Source organism: Denticeps clupeoides, chromosome 12 (assembly GCF_900700375.1).
Source record: "Denticeps clupeoides chromosome 12, fDenClu1.1, whole genome shotgun sequence".
NCBI lineage: Eukaryota > Metazoa > Chordata > Actinopteri > Clupeiformes > Denticipitidae > Denticeps > Denticeps clupeoides.
In genome coordinates, this window is record NC_041718.1 from 8,371,428 (window position 1) to 8,399,320 (window position 27,893).

The 27,893-nt window shown below is 43.2% G+C and overlaps 1 protein-coding gene and 1 long non-coding RNA gene across 3 annotated transcripts; one reads left to right on the plus strand and one right to left on the minus strand.

The window, feature by feature from the left end:
- quob (quattro b) lies at positions 1-27,856 on the plus strand. Of its 2 annotated transcripts, XM_028999094.1 has the most exons (25): positions 1-372; positions 2,869-3,000; positions 11,336-11,533; positions 11,912-13,616; positions 15,135-15,308; positions 15,928-16,051; positions 17,481-17,574; positions 17,948-18,034; positions 18,249-18,365; positions 18,499-18,597; positions 18,701-18,849; positions 19,213-19,351; positions 20,302-20,424; positions 20,858-21,049; positions 21,204-22,291; positions 22,854-23,103; positions 23,433-23,519; positions 23,885-24,115; positions 24,427-24,597; positions 24,684-24,861; positions 25,316-25,432; positions 25,525-25,773; positions 25,887-26,098; positions 26,341-26,400; positions 26,503-27,856. In XM_028999094.1, the coding sequence occupies exons 1-24, from the start codon at positions 370-372 to the stop codon at positions 26,383-26,385; spliced, it is 5,964 nt and encodes a 1,987-aa protein (XP_028854927.1). In that variant the 5' UTR covers positions 1-369; the 3' UTR covers positions 26,386-26,400; positions 26,503-27,856. The 2 variants fall into 2 exon arrangements, with proteins under 2 accessions (XP_028854927.1, XP_028854928.1); XM_028999095.1 differs by lacking the exon at positions 2,869-3,000.
- LOC114801116 (uncharacterized) lies at positions 21,954-22,992 on the minus strand. The gene is made up of 3 exons (XR_003751460.1): positions 22,761-22,992; positions 22,386-22,488; positions 21,954-22,289 (listed from the first exon to the last, which is right to left on the minus strand). It is a non-coding gene; the product is annotated as an uncharacterized LOC114801116 (long non-coding RNA).
- Positions 27,857-27,893: the final 37 nt, after the last annotated feature.

The following is a 27,893-nucleotide window of genomic DNA, read 5'->3' on the forward strand; positions in this document are numbered from 1 at the left end:
TTCTCTCTCACACACACACACACACACACACACACACAGAACACACACACACACACTCAAAAAAAAAAAAAAAAGGGACTCTACAGACTGAACTCGAACAGGGCAGCCAACTATAGCAACAGGCAGCGTGACGTTGAGCCTCAGCCAGACTCTGGGCTCCTTTTTTTTTGCGGACTGGTGAAAAACTCTGGCGAGGATGGGAAGCCCCGCTTCCCCGGACGTCCCGGATACCTCTACGCCAGCGGCAGCTCGGATTATAAAACCATGTCAGTAGAATGAACGCGTCTCGGAAGGGGAATGATTAGAAGTTTTTTTTTAATTTTTTTTTTATTAAAGATGACAGCTGGATAACTGGCCACCACCGCAAAGATGGTAACTCGCCTTGTTTTATGACTTTTCTGCATGGTTGCAGGTTTGTGCCACTGGGCTGGTCCACTGACCTACTGACTGCCGCGATAATCTGAATGAAATTCTAGCCCGCTGGTCCGCGCTGACATTCATATCTGCCTAGACCTCTTCGGGCAGGTTCAATATCCAGCACCCTGCTGCTAATTTTACACCGAACCCACCTGACCGGGTCGCCGGTAGCGTTCGGTGCACACGAGCGTGGAGCAGCAGGAGCTCAGATCCTGTCCCGTCTCCACTACTCGCTCGGTACATTATTATTATTTTTTTAACAAAAAGGGGACCGCAGTTTCAGACTTTGCTTGCGTTCTAAATATGCCATGTATGTGCGGGTCTGTTATGTATTAACCAGCTAAACGCTGCAGGCTGCGTATGTGTTGGTGTCTGGAGCAGTTCTTTTTTTTTTTTTTTTTTTTTACAAAGTAAATCGACAACTAAGTAGTTAGACATTTCTGGTGATAGTAAAGAGATGGAGCAGATTTATTGCAGACATGTTTATTGCAATTAACAGCAGCAACGATCCATCGGATGTTTGTGATGAACCTTTCTGAAGCGAAGGCATCGGAATCTGTAGACATGAGAACATGATGAAGCGAAGACGAAATGAATGTTGAGTTTAAGCCGGTAAGGGCTGTATGCCTCTGGGACAGGCGGATGCCGATGTGCGACCACGATGACGAGTGTGAGAGAGCAGCGATGGTGTAAATAAAGAGTGAGGTGGACAACTCTCGTCAACATTTATGCTACTCAAGTTTACGTGCTTGTGTGAGAACCAGAGTAATAAATATTTTACAAATATATTTTAACCACATTTTAACGCTATTAAAAGGAAAGTAACTTATGGTCAAAAGTTTGTGGGTTTGTATGTAAGCTTTATTTCTCAGCACCTGTGAAATGTCACTGAAAATTCCCCGAAAGGTCTCGTGTGAAGACCTTATGACTCTTAGAAGACCTTATGTGCAATAGAAGACGTATGAATGTCACGTTCACTAGTTTAACAATCAGCTTTCTCGAATAAAAGTGCTAATAATCATATCTATATGTTTGGTTTGGTAGAGGCCGTGAATATGGTGTATTATGAGCAAAGAACTGGAGGTAAACAGAAGAGTTCTCATATTGGGATGTTTTAAAAAAGATATTTTTTGGAAAATTACTCGTGGAGAGAGTGGGGTGATTGACATTGTGAAACACTGCAGCACAGCACACAGTGGCACAACAAAATGTGTCCTCTGCATTTAACCATCACCCTTGGTGAGCAGTGAGCAGTCATGAAAGCCTCAGTGGAACCTAAACGGTTTTGGGATTTGATACATGAAACATAAAAAGCATTGTCAATATTCATAATAATACGACTTGTCAGAATGCAAGTGTGTGCGGGAGGCTGGTGGAGATGAGCTGGGGCCAGGGCCTGCTGTGCAGCAGATGAGGAGACGCTGGGCTCTGCCGTGGAATAGAGTAGTATCGGGGGACGGAGCGATGGGCCATGAGGCGCAAACCGAAACAGACAGGATAACAGGATAATCCACAAGTGTTGTCAAATCAGACAGTGTGAGGTCAGATCACCACGCTGACCTTTGCCCCTTCCTCTCTTTCTTCCTCCTCCGGGTCGACGGAGCCTCTAGTGGACGTGCGCGCCCTGGAGGCTTGGTGGAGTGTGTCACTGGTGGCCGTGACACAACCTCTGGCCTGTGTCACCATAATAGCTGATCCCGCATCTTTTCTGACATTCCTTAGAATCAGAAATAGACATTCCAGCTCAGTGCTCTCTCGTCATAGGATCCTATCCAAACCTTCAGTAGGGGGGAAAGACATTAAACATGGCTGGTACCAAGCTGATGATTACATTCCGCACTATCCCAACATCCTATGGCCAGGAATGTACCAAACAGTCCTTGACGCAGGTCTCACGACTGTGTAGCCAGCAACCGCTTCCAGACAAACATACAGAGCTAATGTGATTACGGAGCGTGGGGTTGGCAGCGGCCGGGCTGAGGCACAGATGTCCTCCGACTGCTGCCGTCCGTCTGAGCGGTGGTGCGGCGGTACTAGTCCGTCAAGCTGGGCTGACCTGCTCAAAGCTGTTAGCTAATGTTCTAATGTAGCCATGGAGCAATAAATCAGGTTTTAATAGCAATAGAGTTTAGCATTCCCGAGTAATTGAATGTATTGCCTGTTGGCACTGCGGTAACAGTGTAACCCTAAAACAAAACTGTAATGCTAATGAAACTTTTAACTATCCCTATAACAATAAACACCATACGCTGAACTCACTCTGAATACTTGTGTCATCTGATGAAGAAACCTGACAAATTTACGGTTGTGACAATCGAAGGGGAGTCTTCAGAAAACATTTTGCGAAACAGTCATGTGCTCCTAGCATTGTGATTTGTGGGACGCTGGCGCATATTTGAACGCTGCAGCTGCCCAGCTAATGGACACAACACGCTTGTTTTTCCTCCACAGTGCAAGTGGAGGGAAGGGTCTGGCTTGCGGAAGAGTGGAAAAATCAGCATCTGGCCACCGACAGCAGTTCCAACGAGATGCTCGTCTGCCAATCACAAGGGCAGCCACACAACGGCCACACAAACACTCCAGGTGCCAGATGTTGTTCATAACAATGGCATAAAAATGTCCCATACAGATCATAAATATGTGATAACGCTAGCTTATTTGTATTGTTAAACCTAGTCATGGCAACCAACAGAAATGGCACCATACACAATAAAACCGCAGATTAATTAACAATGTTGATATGGGACACAGAGTGGAAAAGATTATATGTGGACTAAAATGAAGACACGTTTGTCCCTGGAGTGTGTGTGTGTGTGTGTGTGTGTGTGTGTGTGTTCACGCAGTTAATGATAGGATGCCAGCCATTACGCCAATGTCAATTCTGGTGGCAATAATTGTGTTTTGTCAGTAATCCTGGTGTCAAGGGTCTTTTGTGATGTTTTTTGAGGACTAGCACCTCTTGACTTGTATGTCAGTTAATGACCTGGAGTGTCAAGCAAACAAATGCTTAAAAATGTGAGTCAATCTACTGTATGCACAATACAAACACACCGTGCTGTAGTATAAACACAGACTGTAGACCAGCACTCCTGCTCATATTTACAGACCGAGAAATCAGGCCTCGCGGCTTCCAGCTTTCCAGGCTATTTAACTTGCCGGTTTGGGCTTTGAACGCCCCAAAAACAAACAAACACAACAACACAAAAATCCAGAATTTTCCACCTTTTTCGAGAGCTATGGAACAAATTCACGTGATTAAAGTGCTCGGAGAGCAAATGGAGTGTTTTGTAATGCTAATGGAGTCGACTGAGCACAGTTGCTGGGAGAGTGCCAGCCGACATGCATTAACACCCCCCACAAGACAGGCAGGAAAGCTGAGGTTGGACTAAACAGGATCTTAAACACAACCAACATCCATCAACATCGCATTTAATATGTTTTTTTTTATTTTTATTTTTTTTTTTCTGCTCCATCCAATTCATCAGGATGTGATGACTGGCTTTGGTTGCTTGTGATTTACTCCCTGGCAGGTATTCCACACAGTTTTGTGAAGATTTTGTGTCACTGTTTTTGCGCTTTTGAGACATAAACAACCTCAAGAATCATGACCATAGGCAGATCCTCTTTATGATTCAGTAACAATATTTTATTGAAACAATACGTGCAAGGAACAGATATGCTAAAAGGGTCCTGGAGGTGTTTTCACTCACAAATTATGACTGACAAAGCACATATAAGAGCTCCCACAAGACACAATATCTGGTTTAGAAGCCAAAACTGTTTTGAGCATTTTGCAAATCCTTCTTTTGCTATGGTGTCTTCCTACACCCAACACATAAATTTAACTGGTCAATTCCCCCAGAGGTTCCAGTGGGACAAGATCCTGTGCTTGTAAGCCCTGTGTCCAGACATTGATAACGTTTCATGAAAATAAACTGATTTTTAGACATTTAGTACACTGAACAGGAATAACAAAAAAAGAACGTTGTTTGAATGTCTTGCACATTAGTAGAACACTTTCAGGCACCCTAAATACCAAAGACATTATACAATATTTGGGTCATGAGGATGAGCTGTAAATACGATCTATGCAGAATTATGTGAAATGTTAAACTGGGTCCATATTTAGGTTCTAGATCAATTTTGAAGGAGAATAATAAACAGTTAATGTGATCAATAAAATGATGCTACCAGTGCGACAATAAATAATTATAATTCAACTATGGAAGCATACATACAGATGTATCACACAGATATGTATAATAAATACATGCAAACATATACGTTCGATAGACAACACAATAAGTAATGATGAGGGGTCACTGTAAGTGAGTGTGTAACTGGCTCTAGTACTTGCAGTTTTGGTGAAAATCTGTCCATCTTCAATGATGGACTCCAAAAATATATATATATTGAATGCATCAAAACAAGACTATTGTGTCCCCATGAAAAAAAAGAAGAAGAGAGAAAAGAAAGAGGACACTTGTAATTTCACTGTTGGAAGATCTTTAAGATTATTTTGGGTCCTGTTATTTAGATAAATCATAACAGCTTCTTTTTTTTTTTAAAGGAACTTCTTAGTTTTTTCCCCAGACTTTGCTCTGTTCCTGTAACATCAAAGCTGTTTGAAAAGTTCACGCTCAAGGACATTTGGTTGTGTCCCTTTTCTGTCTGCCAAAATGTGAGTCTGAGAGTAATCAGGGTTATTGAGTCCAGAAGAAGTGAACAACATGCCTCCAAGGCAGCATTGCAGCCTCTGTTATGAGTTTTTTCACCAGTTGGCCTTTTGACCCATGTCAAACAGCTCTGTGCTTTATCGCAACAGCTTTGGTTCTTCAGCGGGGCCCGAGAACCTTTTAGTGATGGGACATGCCCTAAACCATTTTCAGCGTGATATTTAACATGCTTAGAAGTTGTCAATTTAAATCTGTCTGCTGTTGGGCCCTAGGCCGTTCACTGAGCACCCTGCTGCTCACCTAAGCAAAAAACGCACACAAACACGCTCAATTCTTTGGAGGCGCAGGGGTTATAACCTCCCCGGGCTAATGCTGTTATTGTTTTGGACCTCATCCGAGATGAACAATGACTTTTGTCCAGCCATGACATGTTCAAACTAGAAGCTGCCAGCTGAAGAAAATGGGGTGTGTCTAATGGGCTTAGGCTAATATGAGACACCAGCCAGTGGTGTCAGAATGAAGTGAACAGTTCATCCAGAATGTTTTATTTTTTTTATTTTAAAGAAGTCTCTGCAGTGGAGACCAAGCTGCAGGATGAGCTGGCACCTCGTGAGGTGGCTGCACGCAACGGATTATGGATTCAGAGAGGCTTTAAGTCATTGGCTGGATTGTAATATTTTCCATGTTAGCGTTTAATTTACATTTGTACAGACAGCCATCTACAAAGCTGCTGGTGGTGTGTGCTCCATTCTTCTCATTGCATTTCTGCTTAGGAAAAAACGTAATTGGGGTGGTAGCGTAGTAGCAGAAGACCCAGTTTCAAACACCACTTACTAACAATGTGTCCCTGAGCAAGACACTTAACCCTGAGTGTCTCCAGGGGGACTGTCCCTGTTACTACTGGTTGTAAATTGCGCCGGATAAGGGTGTCTGATAAATGCTGTGAATGAAAATGGCTGATTAATTCTGTAAATACAATTCGATGGGCTTTGACCTCCATTTATTTCAACTGCGACAATGAAAATAAAAATTTCTTGATACTGTGTGCATCAGCAATGTTGTACTACAAATGACCTTTAATGATTTGTGAGTGACACGTAAAACGTGGCAACATTTGAGGTCTATTCAGGTTTAATCAGTAACGGTTGGCCGGAGGTTATCCTGAGCCAATGGGCTGCTGAGGTTTATCCTAACACTAAATAACACTTATACCCCTGCCATAATTTAACAGTTCTCCTGATTTGAGTCTATCCTGCTCCACAACACACAATTAGATTTGTCTCTTTTGTTTCCAGAGCATAAGCACATTCTGATTCTGCGCTCCTGCAGGGTAGGAAGTAAAAATCTGCAGGCCAGCAGATGTGGCCAGCGATATTGTGCACTGTACTGTCGACACATAAAACTTATGCACGCACTGACATTCCAGATCTCTTAAGGCATTAATCCAAGAGCCCAGGATGCAGTTGTCTGCAAAGACAAGCAAGATCTGCGCAGTTGGGATCCAAATTAAAGCTCTTGTGAGACATTCAGGTGTTGTAAAAATCTGCCAAGCCTCTACATGCAAAGCTGGCTGGGTGTAAATTTAAAGCTAAAATCAGAATAAGTTTTACTTTTCTTTCAGCTTCAGTTCATTTTAAACTCATGCCCATTCCTGCTATGCACAATTCAGAGAAGGTCGGGAAGGTTAAGGAGTTCAAATAATTTAATAAAATGTTATTTGAAACATGTTTCAACAGTTGATTGTTCAAAAGCAGCATCCAGAAAAAAGTCAGGGGAAACATTTAGAATCTGTGAACAAAATAATTGAAGTGATCCATAAATAAGTGCGGCGCTGAATAGGTTGGCCACAGTGTGTCATTCATCTGTAAGTGATATCGTCACACACAGTTCAGGACTGCTTTGGGAATCCTTTACCACCGTACATTTTTACACCTACAAATGGCAGTTTAGACCTGAAACACTTCATCACTCGGTTTTCTTCAGTACATTAAACACGTTTTAAATGACTCTGTAGTCATGGTTTCTAGGATGAAAAATCACTGCTGTCTTTATTTTTACTGGCTTGTGTACATGTGTACACTGAACTGGACTTTCCCCTGGTCGTGTTTGGAATGCTCAGTTTAGGACTGGGCTTTGGGGTGTAATGGGATACAAACGAACAAGCGCCGGGCCCCCCCAACACGACTCCACTCAGCTGAAGAGCCGACCTGCAACCCGTCCAGAAATAGAGTGCTGTTTACTGGCTGTAGGGGAGAGAGAGGGGGGAAATAAGTAAAAGAACAAGGGAGAAAGGCAATAACCTCCCTTCCAGCCTCTGGCTGTGCACAGCAGAAGACCTGGTCAGAGATGAGGCTGAGGTTACCCTGTGCTTTTGAAGGGACCACCCAGAAGCTGGCACGCTGAAAGGGCGCGGAGAAAAATGACAGTGCTCCAGAACATCGGCCTTTGACATCTTCACACAGTAAGCGTAGCATTTATTTAAATTATGGCCCACCTGTATGCATGAAGATTGCAATAAAGCAGAGCTGTAAGCAGTGTGCCATGTCCAGAGAGAGTTCTGAGGATGAGACCTGGTGGCACGATAGGAGTGAGCTTCTGCCTCTAATCAAAACCTAGCCATATAGTCAAGAGGCAAAGATGATATTTAACCATCTAAAACACTTTTATGAGATTTTAAATTATGTACTCCTTTGTAACATGTTTTTCCAAGTCTGAGGATGATGGTGGGGCTCACCTTACATTATGCCCTATGTTTTAGACAGCTTGTAATTGGCTTTTGCATGCATATAAAACTATAGACTTTCTTCACGCTGCTTTCCTGTAATATGATTACTTGAGCTACTTTAGCATCTGAAAGATCTTTTGTGTTACATGTATCCTTGTTTTGAGAGTTTAATCTGTTTATAATGGTTTTACAGAACACAAGTTGTTCTAATCGGCCTGTTCAGCATCAAAAAGTTTGGGGAGTCAGAAATGGGGGAGAGACAACTGCAGGCCAAACAGTAGATCACATCCCTGCCTTCTGGACCCAGCTGTGATGCATTACACACTGCAGCATGAAACTGTGTGTGTGTGTGTGTGTGTGTGTGTGTGTGTGTGTGTGTGTGTGTGTGTGTGTGACCCAAATTAACTGAATTCTGAGGTCAGCAGACGTTAGCAGTACTTATGACAGGGCATTCCTGGCCGATGAATGAGCTGTCTGCTTTTCTTTCTGCTGAGGCTCTTGTTTGCCTACCAGGCTATACAAACCTGGCTGAAGATTTGACACTGCAAATCTCTGCTTGTGACATCATTATTTCAATGCCAATAGTTGATGGATAGGTAATAAAAAACACAGACATGGTGTCCAGTAGCAATAGCTCATGTATTTACTGTGTGTGTGTGTGTGTGTGTTTGAATGATGGCTTGCTCTGTGGCCTCAATTCAGAAGAAGGAGCTAAACTGAGTCCAGGCTAAAAGCAGAAGCCCTTCAGACGTTTGAGGAATCGTCACTCTGGCAAGCTTTGAAATGTGTCAGCAGCTCACGTCATGTCACTTGGTCACTAGCAGGCCCTGGGAGAAGCTTTAACATATGGCCGTATACATTTGTGTCAGTATTTGGCTGCAAACTCATCTATATGTGGACAAATGTGTGTGTAGACTAAGTGACAAAGGAGTCCTAGAACTATAACACAGAGGATAAATCTGATGAGCCTTTGTGGGAGTGAGTTCCAGATTCTGGGGCTAAAACACTATGGGACAGTTTACAGTCCATGGATTGAGACGTCCTAGACTAAAAGAGAACTTCAAAGTTCTTCATTCAGAAACTCTTTTAGTCTCAAACTAGGCTTAATCCATGAATGTGAGACTGACCTTATATACCCTACCATTATAGTTCAAGGTTTAATATCTCCTTGTAGTGTATTTATTTGCGTGTTGCATTCATTTTTCCAAACATTATGTCTCACCTGATTCCTATGTTGTCTGCATGAAATGCCACTGGCTGTATGAACTGTCTTAACCCTTTTACTGCCTACACGTAAATGAATGCACACGCATATGACTTTCAGGAAACAGGGTGTAATTCAAAGTGAAGTTAATGTCATTGTGATATACTGCAGCACAGCACACTGTGCACATAGTGAAATGTGTCCTCTGATTTTACCCATCACCCTTAGTGAGCAGTGGGCAGCCATGAAAGGCACCCAGGGAGCAGTGTGGGGGGACGGTGCTTTTGCTCAGTGGCACCCCAGTGGCACCTTGGCAGATCAGGATTCGAACCGGCAACCTTCTGATTACAGGGCCATTTCCTTAACCACTAGGCCACCACTGCCCCATATGGTTAACATTTTCCCCACATATGTGTATCGATACATACATCAAGAAGATAAGAGGATGAGACGCCTCAGGCCCAAAGGTTTTTTACTTAAAAACAGCTTCGTCAGCATAAAACATTATGCGCCGTTTATTGAAACATTGCACAAGCTTCGTCAGGAAGACCCCTCATCCCAAACGCGGTCCAGGTGCTTTCATTTTATACCCCCGAACGTCAGGCGCGTCTTTTTTTTATTTCAAGTGTTTGAAGATTTCAATACAAGCCTGTTGTAAACTGTGCATATAATGTGCGTATAATGCATAGTGCATAGAAGCTGACTGCAGTGGCATGATCTTTTCAAGTTATGAAAGTGAAGTGAAAGTGAAAGTGAAGTGATTGTCATTGTGATACACTGTGGCACAGCACACAGTGACAGAACAAAATGTTTTCTCTGCTTTAAACCATCACCTTTAGTGAGCAGTGGGCAGCCATGACAGGCGTCCGGGCAGCAGTGTGTGGGGACGGTGCTTTGCTCAGTGGCACCTTGGCAGTTTGGTAGTTCGGGATTCATACCGGAAACCTTCTGATTACAGGGCCGCTTCCTTATCCGCTAGGCCACCACTGCCCCTCAAGTTATATCGTAATCCTAGAAATATGGGTAACTTTCAGGAATTGTTGGCTGTGTCCTGTTTATATTCTGGGCATGCTGACCTGATCCATGTTTTGACCTGATGAATTGTCACAATACACAGTTAAGATCTGCCTGGACATTAGTAGCAGATAATCTGGCACAGGCCTATGTCCTTCTGAGAGCAAGTTATACAGATTTTTATATTTTTAAACAGCAGACCATAATGTCTTGTTAACCGAAAAAAGAGACCCTTTAATTTGTTCACCCTGTGTGATATTAAATAACGGGTATGCCACTAGTTCAGATAGCGGGCCATAACCGGCAGCGTTTAAATCCTAAATAAAACGTGGTTTATTATATTACACACATTTCACACCCAGTAAGCACCTCTCCATAACTGCTCAGCAATGCTAATGAAACATTATGAAGCTATTTGTTGGTAGCCAGCCAGACGCTTGCATAAGAGAGGTCAGCCTTTTGGCTGAAGTCTGAGGGGTGTGCTGGACCTGAGTAGTGAAATCGGACCCATTTTTCCCATCGGCATAGCAGGCCAGGAGACACACCGACACGCAAAGAAAATGGTTTGACATCTATACTTTGCATTGTTTTCTAACTTTTGAAAAATGTTGACCAAGCATCCCCCTGTCCTTTTGAAATGTGCACCATATTTAATGAGGTGTGTCTTGGACAGGGATGAAACGCTCAGGCCACAAGAAATCGCAACCAGATCGCATCATGTCTGATTTGATTAGCGCAACACAATCTCAGCTTTGATCTCCCAAGCTTACCGTGGCTTTGTTGTATTGAAATCTTCAAACACTTGAAATAGAAAAAAAAAGACGCGCCTGACGTTCGGGGGGTTTAAAGTGAAAGCACCTGGACCGCGTTTGGGATGAGGGGTCTTCCTGACGGAGCTTGTGCAATGTTTCAATAAGCGGCGCATAACGTTTTATGCTGAGGAAGCTGTTTTTAAGTAAAAAACCTGTGGTCCTGAGGCGTCTCATGCTCTTATCATCTTGATGTATGTATCGATACACATATGTGGGGAAAATGTTAACCATATGCCTCAAGTCCCTGAAAGATTAGATTGTTCATCTTCCGTGCATTGCTGCTCAAATTCTTCCACTCCTCACTTCAACCCTTCATCTACCATGTGAGAGCCAAAAACACACACTCAAGTATAGTTCTCACTATACTTATCCCTTTACCCAGTTCTCATAGTTCTCTTTTCTGCCCCATTATTGGGTTTTATTTAGAGTGCAGTGCTGGCCTTCATCCAGAATAACACAATGCCTCTTCTCTCTGTCACTTTCTCAGAACCCCTCCTCTCTGGACTGGTCCATTCAGAACACCCTGTCATCTCTCTTCCCTCCCTTTGAGGCGACCGCTCCCACCGTGCTAAGCCAGCTCTTCCGCACCATCGAGGAGCGTTTCCACGGCGACGCTCTCCAGTGCCTGCTGGACTTCCTCATCCCTGCCAAGCACATCCTCGAGAGCGTACAGCAGGCCGCCTGCGTGAGTGTTGCATCGCTCTGAGCGACAAAACAAAAAGTGCACAATACGGGAGAAAACGCAACACGCGGCATTACAATCCAGCACCATGCATTCATTAGGGAAAGCTTCAGGGCTGATTGTTAGTCATCGTCAGTTCTGTGTTTCATCCACGTCATTCTTCATGCCACTGTGAGTCAGTCCATCCTAATTCAGCCATTGGACGCACACTCAAACTAGTGAGCCAGACAATCAATGCGGACAACCATCTGTCCACCTTAATCGAAATTAAATTAAAACAACGATTCTCTTATATCTGTTCTGTTGCATAACCAAGGCTGGAATGGTGTGCAGAGAAGGAGCTACGTTTAGATGTACAATGATTTTCTCTCTGTCCTGCAGGCTGGATACTCCGATGTCCTGTTCCGGTGCGAGGGCTGGCCTCTGTGCCTCCACGATCGGGTCGTGATCCAACTTGCCCCGATTAACCCCCTGCTACTCCGTCCAGGAGACTTTTACCTCCAGGTGGAGGCCTTCGGAGACCAGGCAGCCCGCATCGTCCTGAAGAGCCTCCTGGTGCCGCAGGAGGGCCTGGATAGTGTGGAAGTGGAGGAGACACCTGTCCCGGAAATGTCCTACCCTTGCATCTTTACTGAAACCTGGCTTCAGGGGATTAATGAGGGAAGGCATGGTCCACCACTTCGCCAGTGTGTGCTCTCTTCAGACCAAGGGGTGGTCAAAGTGCCGTGGGTACAGATTGCCAAACCTGAGTTCCTGGACTCCCCAAAGAACAAACTCAATAATATCTCCTCTTCATCACCATTCACCACTATGCGTGACCCCCATCTTATGGAGTCACAGCTACCTGCTGACCCTTCTTCCCTTGCCATGGAAACAAGGATTCTTCCAGCCAAAGATGGGATCTCTGTATCCTTGCTCCTTGTAGATAGTAGCTCCAGACTTGTCAAAGTGGATCAAGGAGCACCAGCCAGCAATCCACCTGGGAAGCCAGTGGGCTGGGTGTCACCTAACACCTGGGACAGCAAATTCAACCGTGAGCTGGAGGGAGAGTATGTGGACCTGGTGGAGTTTGCCAAAGAGAAAGAATCTCTGGCCCTCAATAAATCTGCGGCACCCCCAGTCCGTCTGCAGAACCTTCGACCTGTCAGACCGGCTCCTCCTGCTCCAAAACGAGATAATGGCCACCATGGACATGGCCCACAGCTCTCGGGGGAGTCTGGCTCCCCTTACTACAAAGTCACTGCGCCCAAGGACCCTGAGTCCAAAGGAAGGCACCGAGACTCTTACATGGCTGCCATAAAGAATCCAGTGAATTTTGAGAGAGGAAGTGCACTCGCTCCATTGCAAGAGGCTGAGTTGGGTTCAGAAGACTCAGAACCTAGCTTGGAAGGTCCTAGAACTGCCCTGGACCCCTCCTCTGGAGGAATATTTGCCCCTCAGTCCAGTCATCTTGCTGGGCAGCCATGGTTAAAGTCTCAAAGAGGCAACCACACAGAAGCTGGTTGTAGACCTCAGGCATCTCTAGGATTGACTTTAGGGCAGGATGACTGTCAAAAAGGGGCAAAATCTCCTATAAATACAAACCAACAAACAAATGGACAGCTTTCCAAATCCCAAGTTCCTGAAACGGGCCTTGTATGTCAGGAATTTCCTGAAAGTGAGAGACAGCAGCAGGCAGGGAAATCCCATCTGCCTCCACCTACTATTCAGAACCAACGTCAAACAAAACACCATAAAACACCACTTCAAAGTCCAAACCCACACCAAGTGGAATGCAAAAACCCTTCACAAACCAAGCGGCTCCATCCAAACGATCTCAGCGATGATCCACAGGACCTCCCTGAACCTTGTGGCTCCACCATAGAGGCCCAAAAAGCCTGGGGCAAAAGTCGTGCCAAGCCCCGCTCGCAGTTCTCGGTGTCGGAGACGGCTCGAGAATACCTCCAGGCACACAGGCCGCCTGGCAGGAGCTGCAGTGACATCTGCCCAGAGGCCATTCCCATAGCACAGGCTCTGCAGTGCCGGAAAGTCACCGCATTCGGACTGGTGTCTCCTAAAGTGGCCAGGAAGCAGTCCTCTATAAAGGGTGATTTGCATTTCACTGTCCTACTTCTATAATTGTATTTTATAACAGACACACTTCCTTTGAATTTAAAGGTGCAATATGTATTTTGAGGAGACATTAGACAGTATGAACAGTATCACAGAAAAATAGAATAATTCTCATGTTCTTGTTCCTTTGGTTACTTCTAATTGTTAATTGTTACTTCTTTTTAAACTTATTCCTATTCTATAATGTATATTGCACCTTTAGACCATAATGATGTGCATACATATAAACCTCTGTTAGTTGAACATGAAAAACAAGACGAAAGTCACATCTCCACGCTGAACCACTCTGAATAAATGTAGACCTTCAGTTGCCTATGTGCACCTATATACATCAGGACAAAGGTCGAAAAAAAGAGTGCACATAGAGGTCGAATGTCAAAGGTCAGGTTCGGCATTCCAGTGGGGAATTCCTGAGCCAATGCAGGCAGAATGGCGGTATTCATGGCTGAACGGAAATAACTCGGCCTTTCTGGGATCTCTGAGCTCAGGACGGGCAGTCTGTGATCTGTGTGGGACCGGAGTGAGTATGGCATTCCTTTAAAGGTTACAAGCATCTGAGGGAGTGGAAGCAAGAGGGAAAGGGCAGGATGAAGTACTCAAAGGAAGGAGACAGAGAGATGAAAGGAATATGTGAACTGGATTTAAAGTCTTTGAGCATGTGCTGAAATGATGAGACTTTGCAAAGATGTTATTCGCTGACTGGATAGTTTTTCGTGTGTTTAGCGTGTCTGAAATTAATTTACATAATTTTGCACAACACCTTCATGAAAAACAAGTAGTACATCTTGTTATGTAACTCTGCACGGCAGTGTGTTGAATAGATGGGTCATAAAGGGAAAAAAATGAGACAGAGAGAGATAGTGTCACAGTGTCTCGGCCTTGTGTGACAAGCAGACATAGACAGAGGGTCCCTTTGTCGGGTTAATTGAACAGTTAGTGATCAAAGTGAGGGATTCAAGACAGCAGCTTTTATCTTATGGAGCATCTTTTCACAGAAGCTGTGTGCAAACAGCTACGCCCACCACTACCAAGCAGAAAGTAACCCTCTGTGTATTATTTAAAAGTGGTTCAGCCACCATTTACAGATCCTCATTCACCAAGTTATGCATTTGGTTAAAAGAAAATGCACCAAAAAAGGAAAAAAATCGATGTATGTTTTAAATGTTTCTGAGATTATTTGTGGCCTGAGCGTTTCATCCCTGTCCAAGACACACCTCATTAAATATGGTGCACATTTCAAAAGGACAGGGGGGATGCTTGGTCAACATCTTTGCAAATGACTAGCAATGATTAATTAATAAATATTATGAATATAGTGTACATCTGCCAATGACACAAGATTTTTTTTAAAGAATATAATAACCAATAATGACATCAGGAAAACAAATTGTGAAATGAAGGTGTTGTTAACTATCTACTTTTCCTATTTTTTTTTCAAATTCAAAAACTGTTTTTTTTAATATTTCAAAAAGTTATTGTATTCAATTTTCAGACATTCTTCACAACCCAGTCAGTGCATCAGCCAGAAAGCCCCAGATGCCCCCTGCTGACAAGCTCTGTGCAGCCCAGAGAAAGCAGCTTGTTCTGGGACACAGGGCTCCAGGCTGCCTTCTCACGTTGGAGTCCATCACCAGTCTGCTGCCGCTGGGCATTGCCTGTCTGCCAGGTATAAGAGCTTAGATTTGAAAAGCTGGACTCCTGTAATGCCCTTTGATTAATTTGCACATCCTCTTTATCTCATCGCATCGCCCCATTCTGCCTCTAAACCTTTAACACTGTGCTCCACCTCTCAGTGTCATTCTTACACAAGGTGAAATATGTCCATCCTTTCCTCCTATGTATTCATGTGTGTTTTGGGGGGGCATTATGTCATATTCAGTAAGTGCAGGTGCTTTAAGCATCAGGGGGACATACACAGACAAGCTTTTCTTGTTCTGTCTCCCTTTCTTTTGATCCTGTGTGAAAAGCAAACAAGCACTGTGCCAAATGGCATGCTTCCACACCTCCAGTCATTTGTATAAATTAATGGATGTATCAGGGTTTAGAGTAATTGCCGTTTTTTTGTTCGGATTTGCTAAATGTGTATGGTTGAGGGGCTGAGGTACCCCTAGTTAAACATCTTGATGTCACAATCACAGCAACCACTGAAGTATTTTAGATTTATAGCCTCTGTTCAAGTCAGGTCGGTTGAAAAGCTATATGTGAAAGTCTTCTGCATAATCAGTTGCAATGCCTGCAGAAACAAATGTCCCAAATCATGATTATCGCTCCCTTTTTACACACAGGGAGCAGGGACCGGGCCGGCCGGGCAGTCGTGGAGATATATGGGGACAGGAAAGGCTGGGCCTCCCCAGCAGTCAACCCCCTGCAACTCCACAGGATGCTACTCTACTTTCACTCTGTCCCCAGGTAATGTGCTGATGAAACCATATATGCTTTTTATATAATATATAACATTTTATAACATTTTGTATGTTTTTTGTAATTTCAGTTTGAATGAAAATATATTTTTTTCTAATACTAAACTGATATCATTACTGTATGCACACCCAGAAAAAATAACAGGCCTTAGTAAAAATTGAAACATCCTGAAGCTAGACTTGTTATCAATGTTGAAATGCTTGTGATTGGCTGTTCCATGCTAAGGTAACTAAGGTAATACAAGGTCTGGCCACTAGATGGTGCAAGTGTCACATCGTTCTCATGTGAAAAGCTCACCAGTATGCATCAAGATCATGCAAGTCTTCATTCCAAACGCTTTCCCAACTGACTTGACTAATTAGCAGCGAGCAACAAACAAATGGATAAAAAAAATGTAAAAACCTGCAAGCGTTTTGCAATTAACGCTACATTTTAACCCGAGGTGGAATGTACAATTTCAGAAAGCAAAAGCCCCCACACCATGCCCCCATCTACCTCCTCCCCGTCTGCTTTGTTCCAAACACCTGACTTTCCAAATTATCACACTTATTCCTCCAAGAGGCGTAAGACATCAGCCAGTCCCGCCTGCTCCATGTTTTAGTGCAACAGAAACCATGGTTGTATAAAGGTTTTCCAAACCCAAACATCTCATCTAGATCTGCATCAGTGCTGGACAACTGATACCTCATCCGAATCAATCTCTTTATTTGGTTGGTTTTTACGTTCAGTTTAGGTTAGTTCTGGAAATAACTATTTTTTTTAATGTACAGATGTTTTGCATTCATACGTGCATTCACTTATGTAATGTATCTGCATTTTAACCAGCTTTTGTCAAGAATTAGTAACCAATTATATGTGTATATTAGCATGCATTTTTTCATGTGTGTAAAAGCTTACATGTGTTTTCCAAATTTTCTAAAAATTTTTTCTTATATTTCGTTTTTGTGGTGATCATAGATTAAAATCATTTAGTAAATTAACTGGGTCTGTAATTGATGCTCAAAAGTTATTTGTATTTGTTTATTAAAGCTCCCATAGCATCACTGCCCCATTTCAACTGCAAGATCAGATTAGACATGACAACAGAGTGAATTTAGAGGCGAACAGAACATACCAAGCATGTTAAGAAGGAGGAGCCCATGCAGAGTTTTTCATTTTAGGGTTCCTCATAGGGTTGTACATACCGAGGTAAAACACCGTTTGTTCACATACCTTACCAACAGTTTACATAATTTCATTTACATTTATTTACTGTTTAGTTCATTTTACATGTTTTATTTGTGCAATATAACACCAGTTTGGCAGCTCCAACATTATTTATTGTCAGTACAACAGTATACACAGTATACCGTGTATTGAAATAATGATGAGGGATGAGGTTCAAGTGGGCTTTATATGTTTTGTGTTTGTGTTTCAGAAAAGAAGTACGTGATTTGGGGCTGACTCTGGTGATTGACAGCCGAAAGGCTCCTCCCTCTCTTGTTCTCTACAGAGCCCTGCTCATGACCCAGGTGAACCCGAGCCCCTTTTAAACGTTCATTTTCAGTATCTAATTGTGGTGCAGTGATGTTTCAGGATATGCTGGGCCTGGCCTGTCAGAATGCAGAAGTTTGAAAGTGGCCATTTATGTGCCTTAGACTCAGATGCTTATGAGTCCATCTATCTTTCTGTCCTCTTCGTTCTCCATGCACTGCAGTCACTGGGGAGCCTGTTTACTTTTTCTTCACTGTTGTATGTTTTCTCCCTCAGCTTTGGCCTTTTATGGTATTATACCTCACTCTTTATCTCCCCCCTCTCTATTTCCCCGTCTCACACACACACACACACACACACACACACACATACCACAATGTGAGCCCAATGTTGTGTTTTGTGTGTGTGCAGGAGCGGGTTCCAAACATGCTGCATAGTATTGTGATGCTATTGGATAAAGACCTGAGTCCACGCCCAGAGAGACACCCAGGCCTGCAGGTCAGACACGCAACAAGCCAACACACACACAGGCCAGATAACACTACTCCATTCAGTAGCTGCATAACGGCAACATTCAATTTTGTACAAACGTATGTTCAGTGGGCTTACAAGATAAGACTGTATTTATTTCTGCTGGGTCTAAAAGGTGCTTTATTCATTGTAGGTTAGTATAAAAATGTTGTGTGTGTGTGTGCTTGTGTGTTGCATTCAGATGGAGGTCATCACCTCCCTTAAGGCTTTGCATAAGATTGTTGATGGCCAGCAGCTAACCCCTGACCTGGGAGGGAGTTTGCAGTACAGCCACAATGACTGGGTGCAGTTTCATCAGGTGATGAAAACAAGTATTTCGTCAGTTCTAATCCATTGAATTTCAATATTAAACATGATCTCTTACGAGTTATGCAAATATTTGAAATATTTGTTTAGATTTGTAACTCCAGCTGTTTTTTTTTTCATCTTAGAAACTCACAGTGTTTCTGTCTAACCTACAAGGAGCCTCCTCTTTACTACAGAGGGCTATCAAGAGGTTAGAGAGCACGGGCAAAACTGACACAGTGCAGGTAAGGCACCGCCAAGCAACACTTCATCATGGACTCTCTTCATAATTCATTGTAACTGAGCAAAGAACGTATTTCCCAATCCACATTACCCCCTTTCCATCAGGATGTGAAGGCATGTATTGAAGAGCAGAAGAGTTCGATGAAAGAGGTGCTGCAGGACGCATGCCTGGTGACTTTGCAAAGAGAGGGCGGGGCCATGCTGGCCAGAATGAGGAAAGAGGAATTTCGATTTTCTTACTCAGAGGATTACAGGTACGGACGTAGCTCTTGCGTATTGTGCTTGCTTATTCTGGTAGTCAACTCAGACTTCCTTAGAATCCTTTTTTACGCATGGTTTGAAATGAATGATGTAGCTTTGTGGCTACTCATCTTCAGAATACTCATTTTACTCCCTGTAGAGAAAGAATGAACACATAAACTTACAGAGAAAAAAAACTAAAGAAATTCTGAAAGATTATTTGGCAGCGAAAATAATGGATTTGTGTTTATACTTTTTATATTGTGTAACTACCCATTATACTTTTCCTCACTTCATTTATTAAGTAATAAATGTAACGTAATTTATTTTTCATAAACTGAAGGGTCACAGCAGGCCTCACTTCTGCTTTGTTTTAGAGATGCTATGGACACAGTGAGCTGCCTGTATAATCAGGTGGAGGAGAGGGTTCACGCTCTGGTGATGAAATCCAACCAGTCCCTTCAGCACCTGGACCATCTCCTCCAGCTGAAGACCATGGAGGAGAAGCTCACCACGGTAACCAGGCAGGAAATATGGTTTATGGTTTATAATTTACGTCGTGGTTTACATATCCATTGTCCACAGTGGACAAATCTACAACAGTCCACTACAAAAAATAAGAACTCATGAAGGTTTTTGGTTGAGCAACATAGCCTGTGAGGAACCTCTTTGAAGTTGTTCCACCAATGACGTCCAGTGAAAGTCTCACTTTGGCGCCCTTTATCAGTTTTGTGAAATGTTCTGAAATTACAGTCAGATTATGTAATAAGGCATGAGGGGGTCACAACCTTAGCACAGTTTTATGTGTTAAATTTATGAATTAAGGGAACTCTGTGTAGATTTTTAGTATTTTCTTTCTTTGTGTGACCTCATCTGTTTCACAAACCTAAACTCTCTACCAGGGGTGGGCAAACTTTTAGCCACCTTCACTTTTATTGGGAAGTGCGTTGCTTATCAACCCTCAATTTGGAGAAAGGCTTGCGAAAATAAGAAAGAAAAGGAAATGAGCGAGTTGCATGTTGAGATGTGTGTTACATGGGGGTTAAACGCAGTTTAGTGCAGGTGGGTGCTTGTGCACCGTCTCCATTGCGTGGTGCCAGAGAGCAGACGCGTTCTTGCTAGTGAGTAAGTCAAAAAAATGGGCGTGTTGTACTGCTGACTTCGGCTACCAGTTTGTACAAATAAAAAGGTCTTATTCCAGCCAGAATGAGTGGTGAGTGTGCGCTTGCACACAGCTCCTTTACTTTGTCAAGAATATGTCGTTTATCCATTTATTGACATCACGGTCAAAGTTGTCCCACACTCCAGACATTGCCTTTGTTGCCGGCACTACACAGTTCACAAAACTTATTTAATTATGTGTTTGTCAAGCATGAATTTACTTCTATGTTTGGCCTGTTTCCTCATGCTTCGACTGTGAAAGGTACATGTAAAAGATAGATGTGCTCGTGTCCTGCTCCACACAGATCCTGCAGTGGTGTTCTTCAGGAACCCATTCCTGGATGGAACATTCAACCTCAGTAAAGGACACCCTGGAGACTGTGGAGAGCAAGTTGAAAAACCTCGATTCTTACCTCACTCTGGCCAAGGTACTGATACCAAGACTTTAACATTCCAATTAAACATATCAGGTATTTTCCCTATTAAAGTGAAAAGTCTGCATCTTGTTTTAATGCGGTACAACCCCCCCTCTTTCATGGCTTCAGATGATGTAAAGTAGTGGAGGCACTGAGGCTGTGCAGCATGGGGGCTTTCTACTATAGGCAGTGTGTGGGTTATATTACTTCACAGCTTGCAGGTTGGCAGGTACATTAGACACTCTTTTGTCGTCTTTTATTTCAGTTCTTAGAAAAAGAGCAGAGAAAAGCATAAGGCACACCAAGCAGGAAATCGAGAGAGAACATAATTTTATTTGAAACACACCACTCACCAAAGATTAAACTTTCAGCGGGGTTGTGTAACGATGACTGGATGGGAGTGTAGTTGGCTGTCATCATAAAACTGATGGTCTCATTATAACAGGAAAAACAGGAGGAAGGAGAAAGACTGATTCAGGAAGCCGACAAGATCCTCAAGGCTTTTGACGTGGCGGCTGATGAATTTCAAACTGTGGTCAATACTTTCCAAACCAGCATGACTGAGTTGTTGGTACGGGCTGACCAGCAGCGGCATGAGCTGGAAATGACTCTCCATCTGTACCGTTTCTGTGAGCAGGTTTGTGACCCTCCAAAAACATTTTGCAACTCCTTTAATTAACGTAATTTTATTCTCTCCCGTGCCAAACTGAAACATGTTTTATTTTACTTGCAGATGTTCTATCTGAATGATCAATCACTTGTTAATTGAAACGCTTTTGTGTTGGTTGCAGGCCATGTCTCTGGTGATGGAATGCAGACAGCATCTGGAGCATGCAGAGATGGATTGCAATCCCCTCAAGGCCAACGAAAGCAAACTGGAAGTCTACGCAGAGAGATTTCAGGAGTTTTCTGGTGCTCGCTTCCAGGAGGTGAAGAATGATGCCCTGGCCATGAAGGGCCTGGAATGGATGCGGGTGTGGGGTACGGCCTGGGCCCAGTGCCAGGATGTCAGGAGGAGGCTTGAGGAGAGACTGCAGGCCCAGGGCTCTGCATGTCCTCGCCAGATGTGTGCGGGAGAACTCAAGGCAGCAGAGGACTCTCCAATACGGCAGCACTCCCCCGACGGAGCTTCACCCTCCCCTGGAACTGAAGGGCAAGACCCGGGAGGAGGCCCGGCTCCCCAGGTTGAGAGCAGAGACAGGCGTGCCAGGGAGAGCGAGGAGGCCACTATCGCCTGTTTCACCATCCATTTAAAACCGGAGGAGAAGGGGAAAAGAGGGAGAGTCATGCATTCTGTGGTCCAAACAATAAATGAAAAAGACCCAAAAATCCTGTTTTCACCAAAAAATGCAAAAAACAACACAACATCGTGTCACAACACCATGTTTGCAAACGAGTTGAATGATCTCAGCAACATCCAATCACTAAGTGAAGAACTTTCAGAAACCAAAATACATCCTGTGGTCCAGACACCACATATCAAATCCTCAGACACTCCTCTTCCAAATCGGCGTAGAGGTCCGCGTGAGCACCATAGTGACTCTGACCTCCAAAAAATGGACCTCACTGGTGCCAGAAGGTCAGACAAGCATGCTTTGGAGAGATCGCACAGTGAAGGCTCATGTGTAGAGCCCTCCCACTCCAACGTTGATAGGACCCCTCCCAGAGGCATGCTGGGCAGCCCTGTCTCCCAAAATACCTGGCACATCAGCGTCTGCTCCAATCAGTCCCATTATGGACAATCAGGGGCAGGGAAGAAGAATGGAGGAAGTGAGGATCTGGAGATCCAGGCATCCACTGCTCAGCCTAGCAACCCGGCCTCTCCAGTAAAGGTGACGCCCCTGACTCCCACTGACTCCGAGAGCAGCCTGTATGACCTGTGAGTAAGCAAATGAAACACAAGTGTGAATTCATCGTCAGTGTTATGCATGAACAGCATTCAGTGAACAGCATTGAGAAACAAATCATTTTACAAATGATGATGATGAGGACGAGTCCAGCACCACTCAGGTTTTATGACAGAATACAGAATATTCTTCATTTTTTATTTTGTTCTCTCCATTTATCCATGCTTGTCTGAATAAAATCAGAAATAGAAAACGTGATTTTGTCACCGTTATCATACCATCACACATAGCTTAATTTATAAAGTTAATTAACATTTTAAAACATATTTTGTTCATATTTTGTATGATCTGGCACACGGATCATTGTTATCATACACAGTGTGTTATTTTTGATTATTTCATAATCATAGTGCAGAGTGAAGGAAATTGAGCTTAAAAAATTGCAGTGTGTGTGATGTTGCAAGACCTCCTCTAGAGACATAAACTGTGATTATAACTTACCTGATAGCTGTTAAGAAATTTTACACAGAAATGTTCATCAATCAGTATTTCCAAGATGCCCTTTCCCCTTTTATAATCGCTTTGGTGTCATAGAAAGCTCCAGCGGATCATGGAGGAGTTGCTCCAGACGGAGAGAGAGTACGTGCGGGCCCTGGCTTATGTGATGGAGCACTACTTTCCCCAGCTGGAGAGGCCAGACGTCCCACAGGACCTCCGGGGCCAGCGGGGCAGCATCTTCGGCAACCTGGAGAAGCTCTGTGACTTCCATACGCATCACTTCTTGCAGGAGCTGGAGCTGTGTCTCAGAGAGCCTTTTCGCGTGGGCCACTGCTTCCTCAAACATGTGGGTGCAGGCCACTTTTTCCAGTCCACAGGTTGATCTCAGCACTAGGTTCCGTCTCTATAGCACTATGTTCTGACTGCAAAATAAAGCCATTTGTCACTTATCAATTCAATTGTGTGAATATTAGGACAATAGATTGAATGAAGCTCTGAATACTTATCACACAGCACTGTTTTTATTATCGGTATTTTACTGATAATAAATGTAAACATTTTATTTAAATACTTTATGGAAGGATAGTTTGTTATGATTACCATGCTGTTCTCAGTCAGTTGTAGCTGGTACCTTTAACATTATAATCTGTTTTCTATTTTGTATTCCATTTGCAGAAAGAGAGCTTTGGCCTTTACGCACTGTACAGCAAGAATAAACCCCGCTCAGATAACCTCCTCAAGCACCATGGCCATTTCTTCAAAGTGAGCCCACCAATGACTATATGAATAATATTGTTTTTTATGTGTATATATATGGATATGGATTTTATGTTCTGTCACTAAATATTCTAGAGTTCTTTCTTAAATTCTACAGAGACAGGAAATCTGAATAGTACTAGAATTATTTGAGAGAATAGTTAGAATGATGATGATGAATGTTATTATTACTACTACTATTACTATGTATATGTATTTTATTGCTTTAATAATTGACATCAAATCTTTTATTATGACACTAGACCAAAATAATGAATTCAGGGCCCTTTAGGGTGTTCATAAAATATATATTTAAAAAATATATATACCGATATCTTGTAAGAATTTGTGTTGTTGATGTTTTCGTGCAGCAGAAGCAGCTGGCCCTGGATGATAAGATGGACTTGTCCTCCTACCTGCTGAAGCCAGTCCAGCGCATCAGTAAATACAACCTCCTGCTGCAGGACATGGTCCGGGAGTGTGGTCCAGGGCCGGCCAGAGGCCGCGAGCTCGCAGAGATTCAAGCTGCGCTCGAGGTCATTCAGTTCCAGCTTCGGCACGGCAACAACCTCTTGGCGATGGACGACATCCAGGAGTGTGATGTAAGGGGAGAGAAGGGAGGACGGTTAAATATTTAGAATCACTTTTGCTATTAGCAAATCACTGTTCATTCACAAGTTCATTAATTTCTGTATGTCATGACAGTTCTGATTACAGTTTTGAGTGTGTGTATGAATGACAGTATGTATGCAGATGTTATTGTGTCCAAAATCATTCAAATTTTCCATTCCACAGTTTATTCCATTTATTTACTGATAATAAAAGCGAGGCTGCACAAGGTGCTGATTCCAGTTACATATGATATACAGTATAAAGTTTCACTGGCTCACATAAGCACTGCTGCTCCTCACAGGTAAATCTGAAAGAACAGGGGCAGCTGATTCGTCAGGACGAGTTCCTGGTTTCTTTCCGCAAGAAGAAGTGCTTCCGCCACATCTTCCTCTTTCGGGATCTCATCCTCTTCAGTAAGACCAAAAAGACTGAGGTTGGGAACGATGTCTACATTTACAAGCAGTCCTTCAAGGTACGCAGCCAACCCGCTCTCACAACCTGGCTTTGCTATATACAGTGCATGTGTGTGATTATGTCTCTGTGGGTTTCCTCTCTCAGACTTCGGACATAGGCATGACCCATAACTGTGGTGACAGTGGGCTGTGCTTTGAGATCTGGTTCCGCAGGAGGAAGTCCCAGGACACTTATGTCCTTCAGGCAGGAAGTGTGGAGGTGAAGGAGGGCTGGACCAGAGACTTGGAGAAGATCCTCTGGGAACAGGCCATCCACAATCGAGGTCAGGAGTTCAATTTAACTGACCTGATACATTAATGATGATAATAGTAATAGACTCAAGCCTAGTTCAGACAGTATGCATTTAAGCGTGATTTCGAGGTCGCTGACCAAAATCCTCGGCTCAAATTATTGTTTGAGCGCCGTTTGCCAATGTCGTCAAAGATGTTTGCACAAATGATCACAAATGATGATCACAAATTTGTCGACAACTACGATCAGACGTCTAGAATGCTACATTTATAATCCAGTCTGCCTACAGGAAGAGCGCACAGGACATGTGCCAATCCATTTCATGTCGTCTTTTCTTTTCCAGTCACAAAGTTATCGTGTCTGAACCAAAAAGCATTTTTATGTCACACATGGACCATCCATCCGATGTACTGTGTCTGTGGAATAGGAGGAGGGTAAAATTGATATCTGAAAATATCTAAGGAAATGATGTGATGTTCTAACAGAGGTTCGGATGCAAGAGCGGGTGTTCATGGGAATTGGACACAAGCCCTTCATAGACCTCCAGCCAAGTGACGCTGCCATAAATGACAGGGCCATCAAATGTGCCCTGACAGGACGAGGTAGGGAGTATGTGGAAGTTTTTTTAATACACCTTTGGTTTAGATTTACCGAATGACAATCTGAGATCCTGAGTGCTGGATATTTCTCCCAGAATACAAGGCGTTGCCTTCCTCTGGGACGCCTCAGGGTGGACTTGCCGCCCCGCGCCCAGACTCGATGAGGAGTACGTCATCCTCTGCCAGTCGGTTATCTTCATCATCCTCTTCTTCTGGGCGAGGGTCCATGTCACCGGTGGAGTACATGTGTGGCTTAAACAGGCAAGGGGTTATGGGGCACGGGGTCTTCTCTGCTCCTGGAGTCCTGGAGGAGGATGACCTTGATGCAAGTCACAACATACTAGGTGAGTTCTGCTGCCATCGGCATAGAGCAAGGAGGATGCTGTAGACTGGGAATTATTTGAAGCCTTTGAGGTTTTTACGCCCATCGGTGACGGTGTGTTCTGCTGTGATTTAGTGGACAGCTCAGAGTCATCTGGCGAGAGCGTGAGCGGCTTCAGCAGCTCTGGCCGCAGCTGTCACTCCGGGCTCGGGGCCGAGGTCGATGACCCTTGCTGTGAACCATCCCTCAAGGGATGTGTCTCCAAAAAGGCATTCCAGGAAGCCCAGGATGAGTCGTCACACACTCCCAAACCACTAGCACAAACAAGGGATCAAGCACTTAAGGAGGTAGGGCCTCCAAGCCACAAGAAAAAAAAGACATCGTTTGACAGGTCTTGCCCTACTGAAAAAGATGGAAATATGAGAAGTGTGTGAAATGCAGCTGTGGTGTTTTTGCATTCACCAATGCACATGCACTTTAAATATATCCAATTTTTATCCTTTTCATATTTAAGAGTTATGTGAACATATGTTAATGTGGATGAAACACATACAGGAAATTCATGCACACGTGTGTTTGATTACTGCAGCAAGTTAAGGGCATGAACGTTGCTGGGAAATCAACTGAAGTGTAACTCTGGAATGTGTTTGTAAGTGCTGTAATCTCTCTCTCACACATGCACACATACACACACATTCTCACTAATAACTAATAGCATGTTTTAACATGGTCATTTTTTCTTCATTCACAGAGCATTTATTAATTTAATGCTTGGATTGCACATGTACACATTCCACACTGGAATTAGCCGGACCATCCGAGCTTGGGAGACGTTTGAAGCAGACACTCGCAGAATCACCCAGGAAGGGCGACTGCCATGGACATATGTGAACACGTCTGGTTTGACCTTCCAAAGGAAAGCCGATGTGCTGGAGTTCATTGATGTTTCACTTCTCAGTGGAAAGTAAATGATGAGAAACAAAGCTTTAGTGCAGGTGTAGCCAACTGTACCGAGGAAAAATATATATTATATTGTACTTTTATTATATATATTGCAAAACAATACATGTGCTTCTTCTTGTACTTTTTACTAGTACCAGCCATTTACAGTATATTCATTTTCACATTTTGCAACTCCTTTGACTAATCAGCCAAACCCAAACGTATATTTCCTCAAACATTTCATATTATCCTGGTAAGAACGATAACCTGTGAACCCTCTTGGTTTTGTACATATGACACACATGTACTGTGTATAGTCATTTTTGTTTTAGTTCTTGTTTTTGTATCATGTTGTGGTTTATTTATGGTACGCATGCCCACCACTATGGTTTTTTTTTTTTTATTAGTCATTTTAACCAGGTCCGGCACATGCACCTCTCATTAGTTTGCACACATGCCAAGATGTGTGGTCTGTTTCATTTTAAGTTCTGCTTTTTTTGGCCACAACTGACGGAGGAACATTCTAATAAATGTGTTATGTCAGGTACGGCACTGTGTTTGAACCTATTGCATTTGCTGTAATATATTTCATGCTATTTGTTCTCTTGTATTTATTCATCCTTGTTTCTCCTCCCTTTAGTCTTTTCCTAGATGTTGATCATCTGGATGTCATAATGAAAAAAAAATCGTTTTCAAATATCTTATGATTACGCTTGTATGGTAAATATTCATAAACTTTATGAATCATTGTTCCAACCTCTGCTCTCCTATGCTGGGAAAGAATGAGATGAAGAGCCTATGCTGACTTTTTTAGGGCCTCAAGAGCTATCAAGAGAAATGGTTTTCTTTACTGCAGCATCATGAATCGCAGCATCTGCCTTGTAAGAGCATGAAATCGACATAAATCCAGACACGCCCGCCACTTTAAGTGTGGGGCAGATCAAACTTTGGTGCTGTTAATTTGTGCTCTTGTTAGACCTGTTGAAACATTTTTGTTATATAACCAGCTGTTTTAAAGGCTGAAATGTATTATATTTTGATACAGAAGTGGTGTTAATCACTGTAGCTTAGAGGATTTTGGTTATCAGTTGTGTTTAAAATGGCCTGATTCTGTTCACCTTCTGTTTTTAAGTCAGTAAACTAAATGGCTAATCTTCTTTGTACGATATGTTGTTTGCTTTTCAATTGGGAAAAAAAATA